The sequence below is a fragment of the Pleurodeles waltl genome, chromosome 4_2, assembly GCF_031143425.1.
Source record: "Pleurodeles waltl isolate 20211129_DDA chromosome 4_2, aPleWal1.hap1.20221129, whole genome shotgun sequence".
Taxonomy (NCBI): Eukaryota; Metazoa; Chordata; class Amphibia; order Caudata; family Salamandridae; genus Pleurodeles; species Pleurodeles waltl.
This window is the reverse complement of record NC_090443.1, coordinates 1057006089-1057023284: the sequence shown is the minus strand read 5'-3', so window position 1 is coordinate 1057023284 and position 17196 is coordinate 1057006089. Positions and strand designations below refer to the sequence as shown.

At 47.1% G+C, this 17196-nt stretch overlaps 1 protein-coding gene across 3 annotated transcripts in view; it reads left to right on the top strand.

Moving 5' to 3' along the window:
* Positions 1–17196, top strand: part of LOC138293747 (glutathione S-transferase P 1-like) — a 93202-nt gene that overhangs the window by 65965 nt on the left and 10041 nt on the right. For all 3 annotated transcript variants that reach the window (XM_069233086.1, XM_069233087.1, XM_069233088.1), the window contains exons 4-5: positions 1141–1228; positions 1634–1737. In XM_069233086.1, coding sequence (XP_069089187.1) covers positions 1141–1228; positions 1634–1737 — 192 coding nt within the window. The remainder of the gene's footprint in view (positions 1–1140; positions 1229–1633; positions 1738–17196) is intronic.

Below are 17196 nucleotides of genomic sequence, written 5' to 3'. Positions count from 1 at the left end.
TCCTGAATGTGCCCGATCTCAGAAGCACTGAGCAGGGTCGGGCCTGACTGACCAGGTCCGACCCTGCTTAGCGCTTCAGAGATCGGGTGCATTCAGGACTCTGAGGGTCATGGAACTCTTCCTCCACCAATTTCTTTTTTTTGTCATCGGACTCCGTCAGCTCAGCACAGGCCTAGTTCTGTAGCTGGCCTGAATTTTGGATTTGCAACTGTCCCCCCTGACCTCAAGTAACCTTTTGACAGCTAGTGACTTCTCAGCACTATTTTTGATTTAATCTTTGAAAATTCATATCTCAACTTCTACTGATTGAGTTTTTGTTGTTTTGGTCTTCTTTTACTCGGATAAATATTCTCTAATTTTCTAAACCTGCATGGAGTCTTTTTGTGGTGTTTTCATTGTGTTACTGTGTGTGTGTTGCACAAATATTTTACACATTACCTCTTAAGTTAAGCCTGACTGCTCTATGCCAAGCTTCCAGAGGGTGAGCACAGGTTAATTTAGAGAGCATATCTGACATACCCACCTCGAAATGTAGTCCCTACTTGGACAGGGTGCATACCTCTGCCAACTAGATGCCCAATTTCTAACAGGGAAGGAGTGGCTAGTGCTTCTTGAAACACTTGTCTAATTGATACTTTGACAGTGGCCTGTATGAATGGAGATTCTTGTGCTCAAAAACAGATCATGACCTTTGAAGCCACAGGGTCACATTCTAATGATGTAGGTGACATTTTTCAATTAAGCCAGGGTTAGGATGTAAATAGTGTCTGGTCATCTAAAGAAGGGCAATGTGGGCATAGTCATTGCGGGGTACGTCTGGCTTCCAGCTAGACAAACTGCATGGATGGCTTTTTTGTGGCACTGCACTGTCATGGCCCTAGTGGTTCTATAAGGTGCACATTACCAATAGCACACTCTGGTACTCATGGGCTGCCCAGCCTGCAGATTTGAACCAAGCACCTGGTTAATGTCTATGGTTATTGCCAGAAGCTGATTGGTAGCCGCTTGCTTCTTGATCAGGTGCCGTCATCCGTTGAGGTTTGATTCATAGATCTCTACCCATCAGGACCCACTCAATGGGGCTTCAGGTGCCATACTGCTCCCAGTGCATTGACTGTTTCTTCTTTCTCCTCCTTTCAGATCTTTGGACAGATACCCATGTTTGCTGATGGTGATTTTATCCTTTTCCAGTCCAAAGCCATCTTCCGATATTTGGGACGAAAATACGGTGAGCACAATCCAAGAGGTGGGGGGGCAGTGACTCACAGTGGACCTTGGGGAATCCTTTATTTTGGCAGACGTAAGTTGTAAGTAAGGAATGAGGCAAAGTAGACATAACTTTGAAGGAGTTGAAGGTGTCACAAGTGCTCAGTTCAAGCAAATTCTCAGTGGCTCAGGAGCCATGAAACCCTCAGTACACCAGGGTTCAGCGAAGGCTTTCCCACCAGGACATGGAAGAAGCCTAGCAGGGGAAGGGATCCCAATGAGCCTTGCTGTGCTCATAGGAGGCTGAACAGGCATAGACTGGTTGTGAACCCTACAGCTTCTCAGCCATATACATTTATTGCAGTTCCCATGTGTGGCACATGTCACTTCCATTCCATCCTTCTAAACATCTTAACTTCCCTTACAGATCTGTACGGGAAGAACAACAAGGAGGCTGCTCTCATCGACATGGCTTGTGACGGGGTGGAAGATCTGCGAGAGAAGCTTTTTCGCCTCTTTGTCTATGAAGGGGTAGGTTTGTTTTTATGTTTGCATCAAGGTGGCCGCCAGAAGGCTGAGTCCCCTCCTCTTAGGGATCAGTTAATGGTGCCAAGTGAGAAATCTGTCGCAGTTCCAGAGGCAGGCTAGCCTATTGGGAAACAAGGCAATTGGATGCCTTGGACTTGATCCTGACCTATTGACTTTGCCTTCATTCTTTAAGGAAAACCCTCAATACAGACGGGTTCGGTGGATGGTAGCTTCTCCTTGGGGTTGGGTGGCGCTCATCTAAACAAGACCTTCAGTGAACATACCACCAGTCTGATAAGAAATGTGTTTACATCAAAGCTCTAGAGTAATTTAAAGTGTGACTACAGCCACACAGTACCAGTGCCAACTGTATCAAACATGTCCTGTGAACATTGCGCCCCTCCTTGGGCTTTTGTAGGCCGGGCGCCACTGTCAACACCAACCCAGGATTTTCTGAAAAGTTGCATAGACAGTTATGATAGGATGTAACAAAGTTAGGGACCAGACTTATTAAGCATTTTAAAGGTCACAAACACTCCAATTCAACTCTAGCAACCACTGAAATACTTTTGTCATTTACCACTCTCAATTGAAGAGTCAGGCATTTTTTTCCAGCTCCATAAATTGGATTTTGGTCCCATAGACACACTTAGGGCTGAGTTCAGCCTACTCAAAGGCCCCAGACCAGTTCTGCCCCCAGCCACTCTACCATTAATCCATGACCCCCTTTAATGTGATATCACTAAACCACCCCAGAAAAAGAACAAAAACCCTGGATTACTGTGAAAGTCTCGCAGGGAATATCATACTCCTGCAAGAAACTAAAATTAGCTATAAAAAGCCCACTTAAGGAGAAGAGTGTGGGTAGCTGAGGTGGTGAGTTCAGACGCATGTGGGAAGAAAAAAGGTGTGTTTACCCTTATCTCGAAGGCTTCAGGACTAGCAGTAATTTCAGCTGAACACAACACTCTCAGTGGATGGTTGCTCACTAGGTTGAATGCTGGGAAACAAGAGTTATAAGTCATGAACATATACGCCCCTAATGCAGATGATGGGCATTCTGGATGTCTATCAATAGGAGACAGACGGAACTGATGGTCAATTCAAAACTGATCCTAGGTTGAGATTTTAATCTCCCGATGGATCCGATCCTTGATCGACATTCGGCATTCAATTTCAGGAGCCCCGGATCCCACAAACAAATGATTAACCTCTGCACTAAACAAGGACTAAGAGATGTTTGGAAACTCCATAATCCCACCAGTAATGACTTTTCCCTTTTTCTCTCCCCAACACTCCAGTTTCTTTTCTATTGATTATCTACAGGTCTCAGACCCTCTTTTTCAATCCACATCAGTGACCAAAACTATCCCATCTTGATATCTGACCAAGCCGCAATTTTGATGAACATCCAAAACACTTTCAATAGACGGAGAACGAGGATCTGGTGCGTGAATGGAGACATTTTGGAAAATCCAAAAGATATAACATCTAAAAAAAAGAGATTGATTTCTACTTCAAAGAGAACGCAAAATCGATCTCCTCACCTGTAGTTCTCTGGGATGCGTTCAAATGTTGGATGAGGGGCCATATCATAAAACTCAAGACCAAGAAAAATCATGAGATTAAAGAAACCCTCCAAAAGCTGGCTACTGAAATGAAAAATAAAGAGCCAGTTTTCAGGAACACGAAAGCTAAGGGTGCACTCAATTATATCAAAATATTAAAATACAATTTCAATTCCATTGTCAGTAAAAGAGCCTACCTCTGGGTACACGCCCAAAAATCCAAACAACCTCTATTTCTTACTAGGGCTGGTAAAACCTTAATGGCCGCTCTCAAATTTAAGAACGCCTCTAATAGCATTACACATATCAAAGCCGCAAGTGGTTCCCTCAAACACGAAACAAATGAGATATTAGAGATATTGTAGGAGGCTGGACTGGCTTGTAGTGAGTACCAAGGGGTACTTGCACCTTGCACCAGGCCCAGTTATCCCTTATTAGTGTATAGGGTGTCTAGCAGCTTAGGCTGATAGATAATGGTAGCTTAGCAAAGCAGCTCAGGCTGAACTAGGAGACGTGTGAAGCTACTACAGTACCACTCAGTGTCATATGCACAATATCACAAGAAAACACAATACACAGTTATACTAAAAATAAAGGTACTTTATTTTTATGACAATATGCCAAAGTATCTTAGAGTGTACCCTCAGTGAGAGGATAGGAAATATACACAAGATATATATACACAATAGCAAAAATATGCAGTATAGTCTTAGAAAACAGTGCAAACAATGTATAGTTACAATAGGATGCAATGGGGAAACATAGGGATAGGGGCAACACAAACCATATACTCCAGAAGTGGAATGCGAACCACGAATGGACCCCAAACCTATGTGACCTTGTAGAGGGTCGCTGGGACTATTAGAAAATAGTGAGAGTTAGCAAAATAACCCACCCCAAGACCCTGAAAAGTGAGTGCAAAGTGCACCAAAGTTCCCCTAAGGACAAAATAGTCGTGTTAGAGGGAGAATGCAAGGAAAACACAAATCAGCAATGCAACAACGATGGATTCCTGTCTGAAGGTACCTGTGGAACAAGGGGACCAAGTCCAAAAGTCACAAGCAGCTCGGAGATGGGCAGATGCCCAAGAAATGCCAGCGGTTGGTGCAAAGAAGCTCTTACTAGGCTGAAGAACTGTGAATACTGCAGGAACGACAAGGGCTAGAGACTTCCCCTTTGGAGGATGGATCCCCCACGCCTTGGAGAGTCGTGCAGAAGTGTTTTCCCGCCGGATTGACGCCAACAAGCCTTGCTACACGCAAATCGTGCGTTTGGCGTTTTTGGACGCTGCTGGGGCCCAGGAGGGACCAGGAGGTCGCAAATTGGACCTGCAGAGAGAGGGGACGTCGAGCAAGACAAAGAGCCCTCACTGAAGCAGGTAGCACCCGGAGAAGTGCCAGAAACAGGCACTACGAGGATGCGTGAAACGGTGCTCGCCGAAGTTGCACAAAGGAGTCCCACGTCGCCGGAGACCAACTTAGAAAGTCGTGCAATGCAGGTTAGAGTGCCGTGGACCCAGGCTTGGCTGTGCACACAGGATTTCCGCCGGAAGTGCACAGGGGCCGGAGAAGCTTGCAAAGTCGCGGTTCCCAGCAATGCAGCCCAGCGAGGTGAGGCAAGGACTTACCTCCACCAAACTTGGGCTGAAGAGTCACTGGACTGTGGGGGTCACTTGGACTGTGTCGCTGGATTCGAGGGACCTCGCTCGTCGTGCTGAGAGGAGACCCAAGGGACCGGAGATGCAGCTTTTTGGTGCCTGCGGTTGCAGGGGGAAGATTCCGTCGACCCACGGGAGATTTCTTCGGAGCTTCTGGTGCAGAGAGGAGGCAGACTACCCCCACAGCATGCACAAGCAGGAAAACAGTCGAGAAGGCGGCAGGATCAGCGTTACAGAGTTGCAGTAGTCATCTTTGCTACTATGTTGCAGGTTTGCAGGCTTCCAGCGCGGTCAGCGGTCGATTCCTTATCAGAAGGTGAAGAGGGAGATGCAGAGGAACTCGGCTGAGCTCATGCATTCGTTATCTAAAGTTTCCCCAGAGACAGAGACCCTAAATAGCCAGAAAAGAGGGTTTGGCTACCTAGGAGAGAGGAAAGGCTACTACCACCTGAAGGAGCCTATCACAAGGAGTCTCTGACGTCACCTGGTGGCACTGGCCACTCAGAGCAGTCCAGTGTGCCAGCAGCACCTCTGTTTCCAAGATGGCAGAGGTCTGGAGCACACTGGAGGAGCTCTGGACACCTCCCAGGGGAGGTGCAGGTCAGGGGAGTGGTCACTCCCCTTTCCTTTGTCCAGTTTCGCGCCAGAGCAGGGGCTAAGGGGTCCCTGAACCGGTGTAGACTGGCTTATGCAGAATTGGGCACCTCTGTGCCCAACAAAGCATTTCCAGAGGCTGGGGGAGGCTACTCCTCCCCTGCCTTCACACCATTTTCCAAAGGGAGAGGGTGTCACACCCTCTCTCAGAGGAAGTTCTTTGTTCTGCCATCCTGGGCCAGGCCTGGCTGGACCCCAGGAGGGCAGATGCCTGTCTGAGGGGTTGGCAGCAGCAGCAGCTGCAGAGAAACCCCAGGAAGGGCAGTCTGGCAGTACCAGGGTCTGTGCTACAGACCACTGGGATCATGGAATTGTACCAACAATGCCAGGATGGCATAGAGGGGGCAATTCCATGATCATAGACATGTTACATGGCCATATTCGGAGTTACCATGGTGAAGCTACATATAGGTAGTGACCTATATGTAGTGCACGCGTGTAATGGTGTCCCCGCACTCACAAAGTTCAGTGAATTGGCTCTGAACAATGTGGGGGCACCTTGGCTAGTGCCAGGGTGCCCTCACACTAAGTAACTTTGCACCTAACCTTTACCAGGTAAAGGTTAGACATATAGGTGACTTATAAGTTACTTAAGTGCAGTGTAAAATGGCTGTGAAATAACGTGGACGTTATTTCACTCAGGCTGCTGTGGCAGGCCTGTGTAAGAATTGTCAGAGCTCCCTATGGGTGGCAAAAGAAATGCTGCAGCCCATAGGGATCTCCTGGAACCCCAATACCCTGGGTACCTCAGTACCATATACTATGGAATTATAAGGGTGTTCCAGTAAGCCAATGTAAATTGGTAAAAATGGTCACTAGCCTGTTAGTGACAATTTGAAAGTAATGAGAGAGCATAACCACTGAGGTTCTGGTTAGCAGAGCCTCAGTGAGACAGTTAGGCACCACACAGGGAACATATACATGCACACCTATGAGCACTGGGGCCCTGTGTGACAGGGTCCCAGTGACACATACATATAGGCCACAAACCTATGAGCACTGGGGTCCTGACCAGCAGGATTCCAGTGACACATAACAAACATACTGAAACCATAGTGTTTTCAGTATGAGCACTGAGGTCTGGCTATCAGGATCCCAGTGAGACAGTGAAAACAGTGACAAACACCCTGACATACACTCACAAACAGGCCAAAAGTGGGGGTAACAAGGCTAGAAAGAGGCTACCTTCTCACACATATATAAAGATTTCTACGCTAAACTATATACACCCAGTGCCCCTTGCGAGAAGCTCGACTGCAAAAGCTTCCTAAGTAGACTCTATATTGTCAAACTCTCAGAACCCGATAAATCTAAGCTGAATAAACCCATTGACCAGTCCTAAATTTTAAATGCCAGCAACTCCATCCGTTCTGGGAAAGTTCCAGGCTCAGATGGCTTCCCCATTACCATCTATAAAACCTTCAAACATTCCGTGATTGGGTAGCTCAGGAACACCCTAGATTACTTCCATCTGAAGGGTTGCGTCTCCGGTACCGCAGCAGATGCGCCATTGCGGTAATTCCTAAAAAAGATAAAGACCACTCAGAACCCAAAAACTATCGCCCTGTCTCATTGATCAATTTGGAAGCAAAAATATTTGCTGACATTTGGGCAATGAGAATAGAAACTGTTATTCTGAAACTCATCCACAACTCTCGAGTGGTCTTTGTTAAGGGTAGATTGGCCAGAGATAACATTTGTACCTTTTGCCATGTTGTGGAAAAGGCGAGGGTCTCCTCTATGCCTGTTGCAGCGAGTGATACTGGCCTTCCCTTCAGGTGGTCCTGGAGGCACATGCCCTTTATCAACATGCCTTGGGCTCTTTATGCCAATCATAGAGCGAAGATTGGAAGAAATGGTGAACTCTCCTCCCCTTGGAGTTACATCAAGGCACAAGGCAAGGATGTCCTTTATCCCCTCTCCTTCTGAGGTCAAGCCTGGAGAGCGCTTGTGCGGTCACTTGGCAGCCGGCTCTTTTATACTTTGTGGGCTCACATCCCGCCTTCTGATTTTTGTTTCTTTTTGTCAATGTCGTTTAAATTTGGTCGCTTGTAAGGGGTCAATGCGTCTTCTTTGTCCCACCTTTTTGACATTTGTTTACTCCCATGGAGCGTGGCCGAAGTACTGTACCCTTCCACTATCTTTTCCTATATCCTGCCTTAGGGACTTTTTTTTTTACTTTTGAAGGTGAGAAGTGTTTGTGTTTCCGTTCACTGGCTTAGCGCCGTGTTTGCGTTACGTTTTCAGTGCTTTATTTGCATTGTTTGGGGTGCCTTTATTTTTTGGTTTGGTTTAAAATGTTTGCAAAAGGATTACTATAATTCTATTGACTCTATTTATTTGTCAGTTTAAGCGAAGGTTTCTTATAACTGTTTTTGTTTGGCTTTAGTGTTTTACTGTTGTCTACGTGTGTTACGTGACGCTCCAGTGGCGCTAACCTCGGCTCCATAAACAGGAGGTGTAACGCTACTTCTTGTGGCATTACACCTCCTTCTAAATATGGGCCCTCCGGCGCAGTTGTCAGAGGGGCGTGCAATGAGTGTTGCTGTGGGCGTGCCCTGCCAATTTTGGTGCATCGTTGCGCTCTGTCATTTTCCTATAAATATGGGCCTTATTTTGTAAGTTCGCACCACTTTTGCGTCAGAATATGCCACCAAGGAGGTGCTAACTTTTCATAAATCAGGACCTCAGTGTTTTCCTTTAAGGCTCAGGTGAATCTGCACAGAATCACTGTATGTGTTGGGTTCTGTCCATACAGAATATGCTTTTAGCCCAACAGGTTTCTGTAGAAAGTTAAACTATATCAGTGGGGCACCGTGAATGGCACTAGCTCATGCCACCTCCTGCTGCGGTTGTGGGTGCTTTCTGTTTTAGGGTGTCTGCAAGCACAGCATGCACTTTGGGGGAGAAGGGAGAGGGTGTGAAAAGGGGTGGTAATATTAGAGAGAATCGGGGGAAACAGGGGTGTCTTGCTCAAGATCACTTTGTGCGCTTTGCAAGGCTTATGTTACTGACGACGCGTGCTATGAGTATATAGTACCATGGGTGCCCCACCCTCTGTGGTTAATAGTAGGATAATTAACAGGACAGAAGATGTAGCCATTGGCTACACAATGACATTTGGGGGCAGATTTAAGTAAAGTGGAGATGCACCCAGGGCAATGCCACTTTCCTGGCGCCCCTTAGCACCCCCCCACCGCCACCATGTGTGCGCCGTATTTAAAATACGACACACCTTGAGTAGGGTAGGGACCAAAAGTGGCATCCTTTTAATGCTATTAATGTACTCTGCAGGAGTAACACCAAAATATTGGCATGCCCCCCCCTTTAATTCCTGCTCTGAGCAGTGCCCTTTTAGATTTCCTTGCGCCATTTTTTGCGCTCCCCCCCCCAGCGCCGGAACGCACCCCTTGCATACATTATGCCTGGCGCAGGCATAATGTGGCACATGGGTTTACAAAGTGGCACAATGCAAGCATTGCGCCACTTTCTAAATATGGTGCAGGGAAAATGGCACTTTATCTCAGCCTTAGCGTAAAACAAAATGACACTATGGTGGTGCTAAGGGGGCGCTAGGGACTCTTAAATATGCCCTTTGGCTCATCAGGAGACTTTACCTTTAAACCCCCCCCCCACGGCAAAAAACACGATTCTGGAATCTTTATAGGATCCTTCACATTCAAACAATTACGGGTCTTCACATCTTATTTGCTAAGAATCTTGTTCCAAAAAATAAGTTTTGTGACCATATTATCAGCTCCACAAGGTGTCCATCAGCCTGCGCTGCAAATTACTCCCTCCTGCTTCCTTAACAGCATCCCACTGCCGCTGCTCCCACTAGCTGCTACACACGTGCCACGCTTTCTTCTGCACATACAGGGGCATACTTAAGGGAAGTGGCGCTGCACACAGTGCCCATCAGCCTCCCCCGCACATTGCTCTTGCTGCTTCCTTAACAGCCCCCCCACTGCCGCTGCTCCCGCTGGCTGCTACACACGTGTCTTCTCCACAGGCTCACTGTGCAAAGCACACACTTTCTTCTGCACACACAGGGGCATATTTAAGAAAAGTGGCATTGCACACAGTGCCCATCAGCCTTCCCCGCACATTGCTCTTGCTGCTTCCTTAACAGCCCCCCCACTGCCGCTGCTCCCGCTGGCTGCTACACACGTGTCTTCTCCACAGGCTCACTGTGCAAAGCACACGCTTTCTTCTGCACACACCGGGGCATATTTAAGAAAAGTGGCGCTGCACACAGTGCCCATCAGCCTTCCCCGCACATTGCTCTTGCTGCTTCCTTAGCATCCCACTGCTGCTGCTCCCGCTGGCTGCTACACACGTGTCTTCTCCACAGGCTCACTGTGCAAAGCACACGCTTTCTTCTGCACACACAGGGGCATATTTAACAAAAGTGGCATTGCACACAGTGCCCATCAGCCTTCCCCGCACATTGCTCACGCTGCTTTCTTAACAGCCCCCCACTGCAGGCTTCACCCACTGACTGCTACACACGTGTCTTCTCCACAGGCTCACTGCTGCTAGCCACACGCTTTCTTCTGCACACACAGCTGGTTGCCCGGTGCACAAACATCCTGCTTTGCTCAGGCGGCTGTTGTACCTCTTGGCGTGCAGAGCTGGCTCAGTGCACCCCTTCCTTGCTAGTCAAGGCTTATTACTCCTTCCCTGTCTGATAATTACTCTCTGCAGTGCCCTTTCCTTCTCAGTCTGAACAAGCCCCCCTCCCCACACCTGTTAGTTTTGCACCTTTTTAAAATAACGTGCATAGCATTTATTTTATTAGGTGTTATTTGTGAGGTTTCTTAGACAGTGCCCAGCTTGGGTATTATCACCTCTGATCATTCACTCAAAAATCAAGTGACCCAGATCGGCAAAAACCCTGCTACTGCTAAATAAAATCCTTTAAAGACATTGCCAAAACCAATAGCTCTGGCTAAACACTTATAAGGTCCAAAGAGTGAGACCTATTGGCTGTGCCAATGTTTGTTTTACTTGTCATCAATCCATTGCTCTTGCTACTTGATCCCTCACCTGAGACCAAAGGTTTCCAATTCGGTGCCAATTCTTATAAGACTGCAGCCTACACGGACGATATACTTGTCTTTTCTAAGGACGATCCCCGCACTAACTAAAATTATAGAGAACTCCTCCCAAGTCTTGGGATACACTCAAGATAAAGAAAAAACAGAGGTGTTCCCGTTCAATTCATGCTGCTTCGCTGCCCACCTGGGGGATTCTGGGCTTGAATGGCAACCAAAACAGCTCAAATACCTACGAATTAGATTTTCCAATGACTTAGCAGAGACTCTTCAAATAAAGAATCCAAAACCATTGACAAAGTCAAAAACCTGCATTCATCTTGGTCGCCCAAGTATATCTCCTGATGGCGCATAATCCAAACCCTGAAAATGATGATTACCCCGATTATAAACCTTACTTCCTCAAAGCTCCCTTTGAGATTATCAAATAACTTCTTTTATACAACTGATAAAATAACATAAATTTTTCTGTGGAGTGGGAAGAGGGCATGAATCTCTTACAAAGCCTTCAGGTGAAACTCCTCTGAAGGAGGGTGCAACTTCCCAAACTGGACACTCTAGCAATCCACTTTTCTAGCGACACAAGTGGCTATTAAACAATGAAACTGACCATCCCCGCTGCCTAGACTCTGAAAATATTCTCTGCGCTCCCGTCAATATTCCCTCATATCTCACCATGAAGAAACTCAAACCCCTTCACTCTCAACAGATTCTTTTGGATACTGCATGGGCAATCAAATCCTTAGACAAACACTAAGTTCAGGCTAGCCTGGCTGATGAGGGGTGATACCCCAAAATCGGTCCCAGGATGCTTGTTTCCGGCCCAGGGAGGACCTGTTCCAATGGGGATAAGTGTCAAGACTGGTTTGCATAAGGCTGGGTCCATACTGGGGTGACATGGCAAGCAAAATAACCATGGATTAAACCCAGATCTGTCACCGAGGTGAGTGCTTGAAAAGTTTCAGCACTCAGTCGATCACTTTATTTTGTGTAGTTTCTATGTGCGCCCTAAGTGGCTAGGGTATGCCCAGCCGTGGATTCAAGTTAGCATGGCTGATGAGTGGGGATACCCTGAAATTGGTCCCAGGATGCTTGTTTCCGGTCCAGGGAGGACCTGGCTTGGCAGTTCGGGCTGGACTGTTCCCGTGGAGAGCAGGGTCAAGACTGATTTGAATATGGCTGGGTCCAAACTGGGGTGGCATGGCACACAAAATAACGATGGATTAAACCCAGATCTCTGACTGAGGGGTGAGTACTTAAAAAGTTTCAGCACTCCATCCATCATTTTATTTTGTGGTGTTTGTAGGAGGCTGACTTGGTTTGTGGTAGCTACCTAAGGTACTTACACCTTATACCAGGTCCAGTTATCCCTTATCAGTGAAATGTAGTCAGTGCTAGAAGTCAGGCTCTCTAGGGGTAGTGTGGATGAGCAGCCAAGGCCTAACTAGGAGAGATGCAAAGCTCATGCAATACCACTGTAGTCACACAGTGCTCACACACATGAAAGAATGAAAGAAAATACTCAGTGTTACAAAAATAAAGGTACTTTATTTTGGTGACACAAATGCCAAAAATTCCATAGAGTCTATACTCCCTTAGGAGGTAGGTAATACACAAATTATATACACTAGTATGCAGAAATAGCTGAAAAAACAGTTAGAAAACAGTGCAAATAGTAAAAGTCACAATAGTTAGAAATGGGCCTGGGGGAACACAAACAACATACTAAGGAAGTGGAATGTGAAAGTCTGTTTCCCACCTAGGCAAGTGTAGTGTGTAGAGGGGCGCTGGGAGTATTAGAAAACACCAAAGGTATGTAATGGAACCCACCCTAGAGCCAAGGAAAGCAGGAGTGAATCACAGTAACCTTTCTAGAACACACAAGAACACAAGAAAGAAGATTACGCAAGAACCAGAAGAGACTGCAAGACACCAACGATGAATTCCTGGACCTGAAGACCTGTGGAAGAAGGGGACCAAATCCAAGAAGAGTCCAGGGAGAACAGGAGCCCCTGCTAACCCGGATGAAAGTGCAAAAGAAGAACCACCGGTGAAGAACAACAGTCAGTACTGCACCCCAAAAGATGGATGTGGGTTCCTGGTTGGTGCAAATGATGTCCCACGCCGGATGGATGATTGCAGTCTGGTTTGCACTGCTGGATTCCGCCAACAATCCTTCGCACATGCAAAGCTCACGGTTGGCGGAAAATGGCACTGCCCGGGACCAGGAGGAACCTGGTGGACTCTACAAAGGTGGAGGTGTAAGTGGGGGCACTCAGCAACTCAAAGAGCCCTCAGAAGGCCAGGCAGTGTGCACAGGAGTCCCACAGCACTGGGACAAAGAAGGTGCAAAAGGAGGCCCACTCTGCACTACACAAAGGGATCCCACGCCGCCGGGGAACCATGCAGGACGCTAAGCGTCACAGGAAGGAGTGCTGGGGGCTGGATCTGCCCGGTGCATGAAGACGTTTGTGGAAAGATGCCAACAAGCCTTGGTAACTACAAAACACGTGGTGCACAGGGGTACTGTCTTGCGCGGGGAGCCAAACTCTTACCTCCAGCAAAGTTGAATGTCAGCACCGTCGGGATCACTTCAGTTCACCACCCTGGATCCACACACTTTGTCAGGAGAGGTGACCCAAGCCACTAGTCGTCGTTGCAGAGGGGTGTCTACAGAAACAAGGAAGTGACTCCTTCACTTCAAGGGAGATTCCTTCATTCCTCTGGTGCAGGCTGCAGACTGGCTGTCCTCTTAAGATGCATGATTGGGAAACAGTGCAGTTGCTGGCAGGAGCTGAAGCTACAATGTTGCAGAAGTCATCTTTGCTTCTTTGTTGCAGTTGTAGAGTTCCTGGAGGGTCCAGATGCAGTTTCTTTGGTGAGAAGGTGAAGTGGAGGATGCAGAGGATTTCTGCTGGAGTCTTGCAATCCGAATCTGAAGAACCACCCAAGAGAGAGCCTAAATAGCCCTGAAAGGAGGATTGGTCAGCTAAACAGGTAAGCACCTATCAGGGGAGAGCTCTAACGTCACCTGCTGGCACTGGCCATTCAGATGTTCCCAGAGTTCCCTGCCAACTTGGAATCCAAGATGACAAAACCCAGGGACCCTCTGGAGGAGCTCTGAGCACCACCCCTGGGGTGGTGATGGACTGGGGAGTGCTCACTCCCTTTAACTTTGTCTAGTTTCATGCCAGAGCATAGACTGGGGGTCCCTGAACACGTGTAGACTGGATTATGCAAGGAGGGCACCATCTGTGCCTGTCAAAGAATTGCCAGTGGCTTGGGGAGGCTACCCCTCCCAAGCCTGTAACACCTATTTCCAAGGGGAGAGGGTGTAACACCCCTCTCCCAAAGGAAATCCTCTATTCTGCCTTCCTGGGCTTGAGCTGCTCAAGCAAAAGGAGGGCAGAAACCTGTCTGTGAGGTGGCAGCAGCTGGGGTTGCCTGGAAAACCTCAGAAGGCTGTAATGGCAATACTGGGGGTCCTCTAAGGAGCCCCCAGAGTGTATGGAATCATACAACCAATGCTTGCAAAAGCCTTGGTGTATGATTCCAACATGTTTGATACCAAACATGGCCATATTCGGAGTTACAATTGTGAAGCTGTACATAGGTAGTGACCTATGTCAGGGGCATGCGTAAAATGGCATCCCCGCACTCACGAAGTCTGGGGAAATGGTCCTGGATGATGTGGGGGCACCTCTGCTAGTGCAGGTGTGCCCTCACACACAGGTACTTTGCACCCAGCCTTCAGGGTTGGAAGGCCTGACATATGGGTGACTTATAAGTGACCTGGTGCAGTGGAAATGGCAGTGAAAGGGTGCATGCACCATTTCACACAGGCTGCAATGGCTAGAAGCCTTTGCATGGGCTCCCTCTGGGTGGCAAAAGAAATTCTGCAGCCCATAGGGATCCCCTGGGACCCTAATGACCTGGGTATCTAGGTACAATATACTATGGACTTATAAGGAGGGACCAGTATGCCCATTTTGGGTGAAATACTAGGTTACCAGTATGCAGTGACAACATTTGGAGGAGAGAGAGCATACTCACTGGGGTCCTGGTTAGCAGGATCTCAGTGAACACAGTCAAACACACTGACATCAGGTAGAAATTGTGGTTAACATGCCAAAAAGAGGGAACTTTCCTACAGTGTTGCTGCGCCCTAAGTGACAAGGGTATACCCAACTGTGGGTCCCTTGCTCACTGCAACACTGGATTCAAGCTAGCCTGGCTGATGAGGGGTGATACCCATACCCGAAATTAGTCCCAGGATGCTTGTTTCTGGTCCAGAGAGGACCTGGCTTGGGAGTTCATGCTGGACATTTCCCATAGGGAGAAAGGTCAAGACTGATTTTCATATGGCTGGGTCCAAACTGGGGTTATGTGACGGTCAAAATAAAGATGGATTAAACCCAGATCTGTGACTGGGGGTGAGTGCTTAAAAAGTTTCAGCACTCCGTCCATCATTTTATTTTATGTTGAAACAATCACAAGTCCCAATTCAAGAAATCTATAATGTCCTTACGTTGGCACAACCCCAAACTTAAAATAAATTATTCTGATAACATGGCACACCCTTGGACATCGAAGGGCATACATCTAATCTGAGATCTCTGTGACAATAACAAAGAACCGTATTCCTTTTCTGCACTCGTGAACTGCCATGGACTACCCAGCAGTGATTTCTATATCTTTTTAAAACTCAAAGTCAAAATTAACAGACTCTCATATACTAAAGACCTTTCAATTACACATCGTAGGAGCTTTTGGCTATCATCAGGACATCCAGCCTCCAAAATGTATAAGGCATTAACTACCCCCGCCACGAACGAACCCACCCCTCTACGAATGGTTGCAACACCTCAGTCCTGACCTCCTGTTCCACATCTCCAAAGATGAGTGGTTAAGGATCAGTAAAAATGCATTTTATAATAAGATTGCCCCCACCCTGACTCAATCTAATTTTTTTACGCTGAACCTCCTACATTGGTACCAGGTCAAGCTCCATAGACTGAAACTAAGAGAAAGGGATAAAAGTTGGAACTGTAACTGTCCTCTGGGGTCAAATGAACACATGTTTTTCCAATGCGCCCTCCTAAATCCCTACTGGAAACATATCCAGAGGACTCTTAGTTCCCTGTTTGGGGTACCCATTACCTTGAATTTCCCACTGGTGGCATTGAGGCCCTGGAGCAACCCCAAAGACTTAAATCTAAGCCAAAATTACAAGGCACTATTAGATATCCTTCTGACAATTGTGATTAAAGTCATACTTTCAGAATGGAAATTCTTCAACCACATATCGTACCATAGGTGGTGGGCGTGGGTCACGTATCTTAGAGGGGTACACAATCTCAGCGATGAAACCCACCACTCCCCTAAGATTGCTAAGGCTGTTTGGCACTCCTTCGACAAGTTCATGGAACAGGAAGGGTCTGCTCTTTGTCAAGTGAACTCTTCGACATTCCCATAACACCTGGACAGCTGATAACCGCGGCCCTTCGAGTGTCCTACCGCTCCCTACCCCGTGCCCTCCTTCCCTCTCCGCGGTTTGTCGCTCACTCATTTCTCTTTCCTGAATTAGACACAGTGATACCTCACAACACTGCATGGAGCCACCTGCAGCCCAAGAAGCTGCTTTAATCCTATGACATTTGATTTCCCACCTGATACTATATTCCCACAACTCTTTAAGCACATCTATGTACTTGCAGGCCCTGCAACTTATGTCTGGATTTTGATGTGTTTGTTTGTGCATTTGCAGACAGAAAACATATATAGTTGAGAAAAGATCAAGTCTCATAATTGTCTGTTTTTCTTGTATGTTGTCTTTACACATTTTTTCAATAAAAATTACCTGATCACAAAACAATAAATTAAACAGGTACAGAACAGGAACCTTTCAGATTTCCCAAGGACGGATATAATTGGCTCATTTTGCCCAGTTGTATTTTTACTTTGGATTCTGGTTGTGACTTTATAGTTAGTTACCCAAGAAGTCCAACAATCAAAGCAGGAACTCTGCATCATGACAAGGTGACAGCTGGATCTAGAAAACGTGGGTGCACTTTAAAGGGTAGCATCAAGTCAAGCTTCCCTCACTCAGGACAGGCCTAGCACATGCAGCAAAGCAGGATTTCCTCACTCAGGACAGGTCCTTGACAAGCATAACTAACAGTTTCTGTTTCTGGGGTATGTCTGACTCATGCAGTACAAGCTTCCCTCACTCTGAGCATGTCTTGCGCATGCTAAGTGCAAGTTTCCCTTGCTCTCAGTATTTCCACGAACTGAAGAGTGCAAGCTTCCCTCACTTATAAGAGGTCACACTAGCAGCAATGCACTCTTCCATTACTAAGAATTTGTTCAGAAAATGCAGGGTAGAAAGCTTCTGACACTTAGAACAGGTTCTCAATGAGGAAATGTGCAAGCCTCCCACCCATGTCCAGGAAATGTGAAAGCTTCCGTGATTCGGAGATAGACTAACGCATGCAGAGGTATTTACCTGCAGAAGTGCCAGCCACAC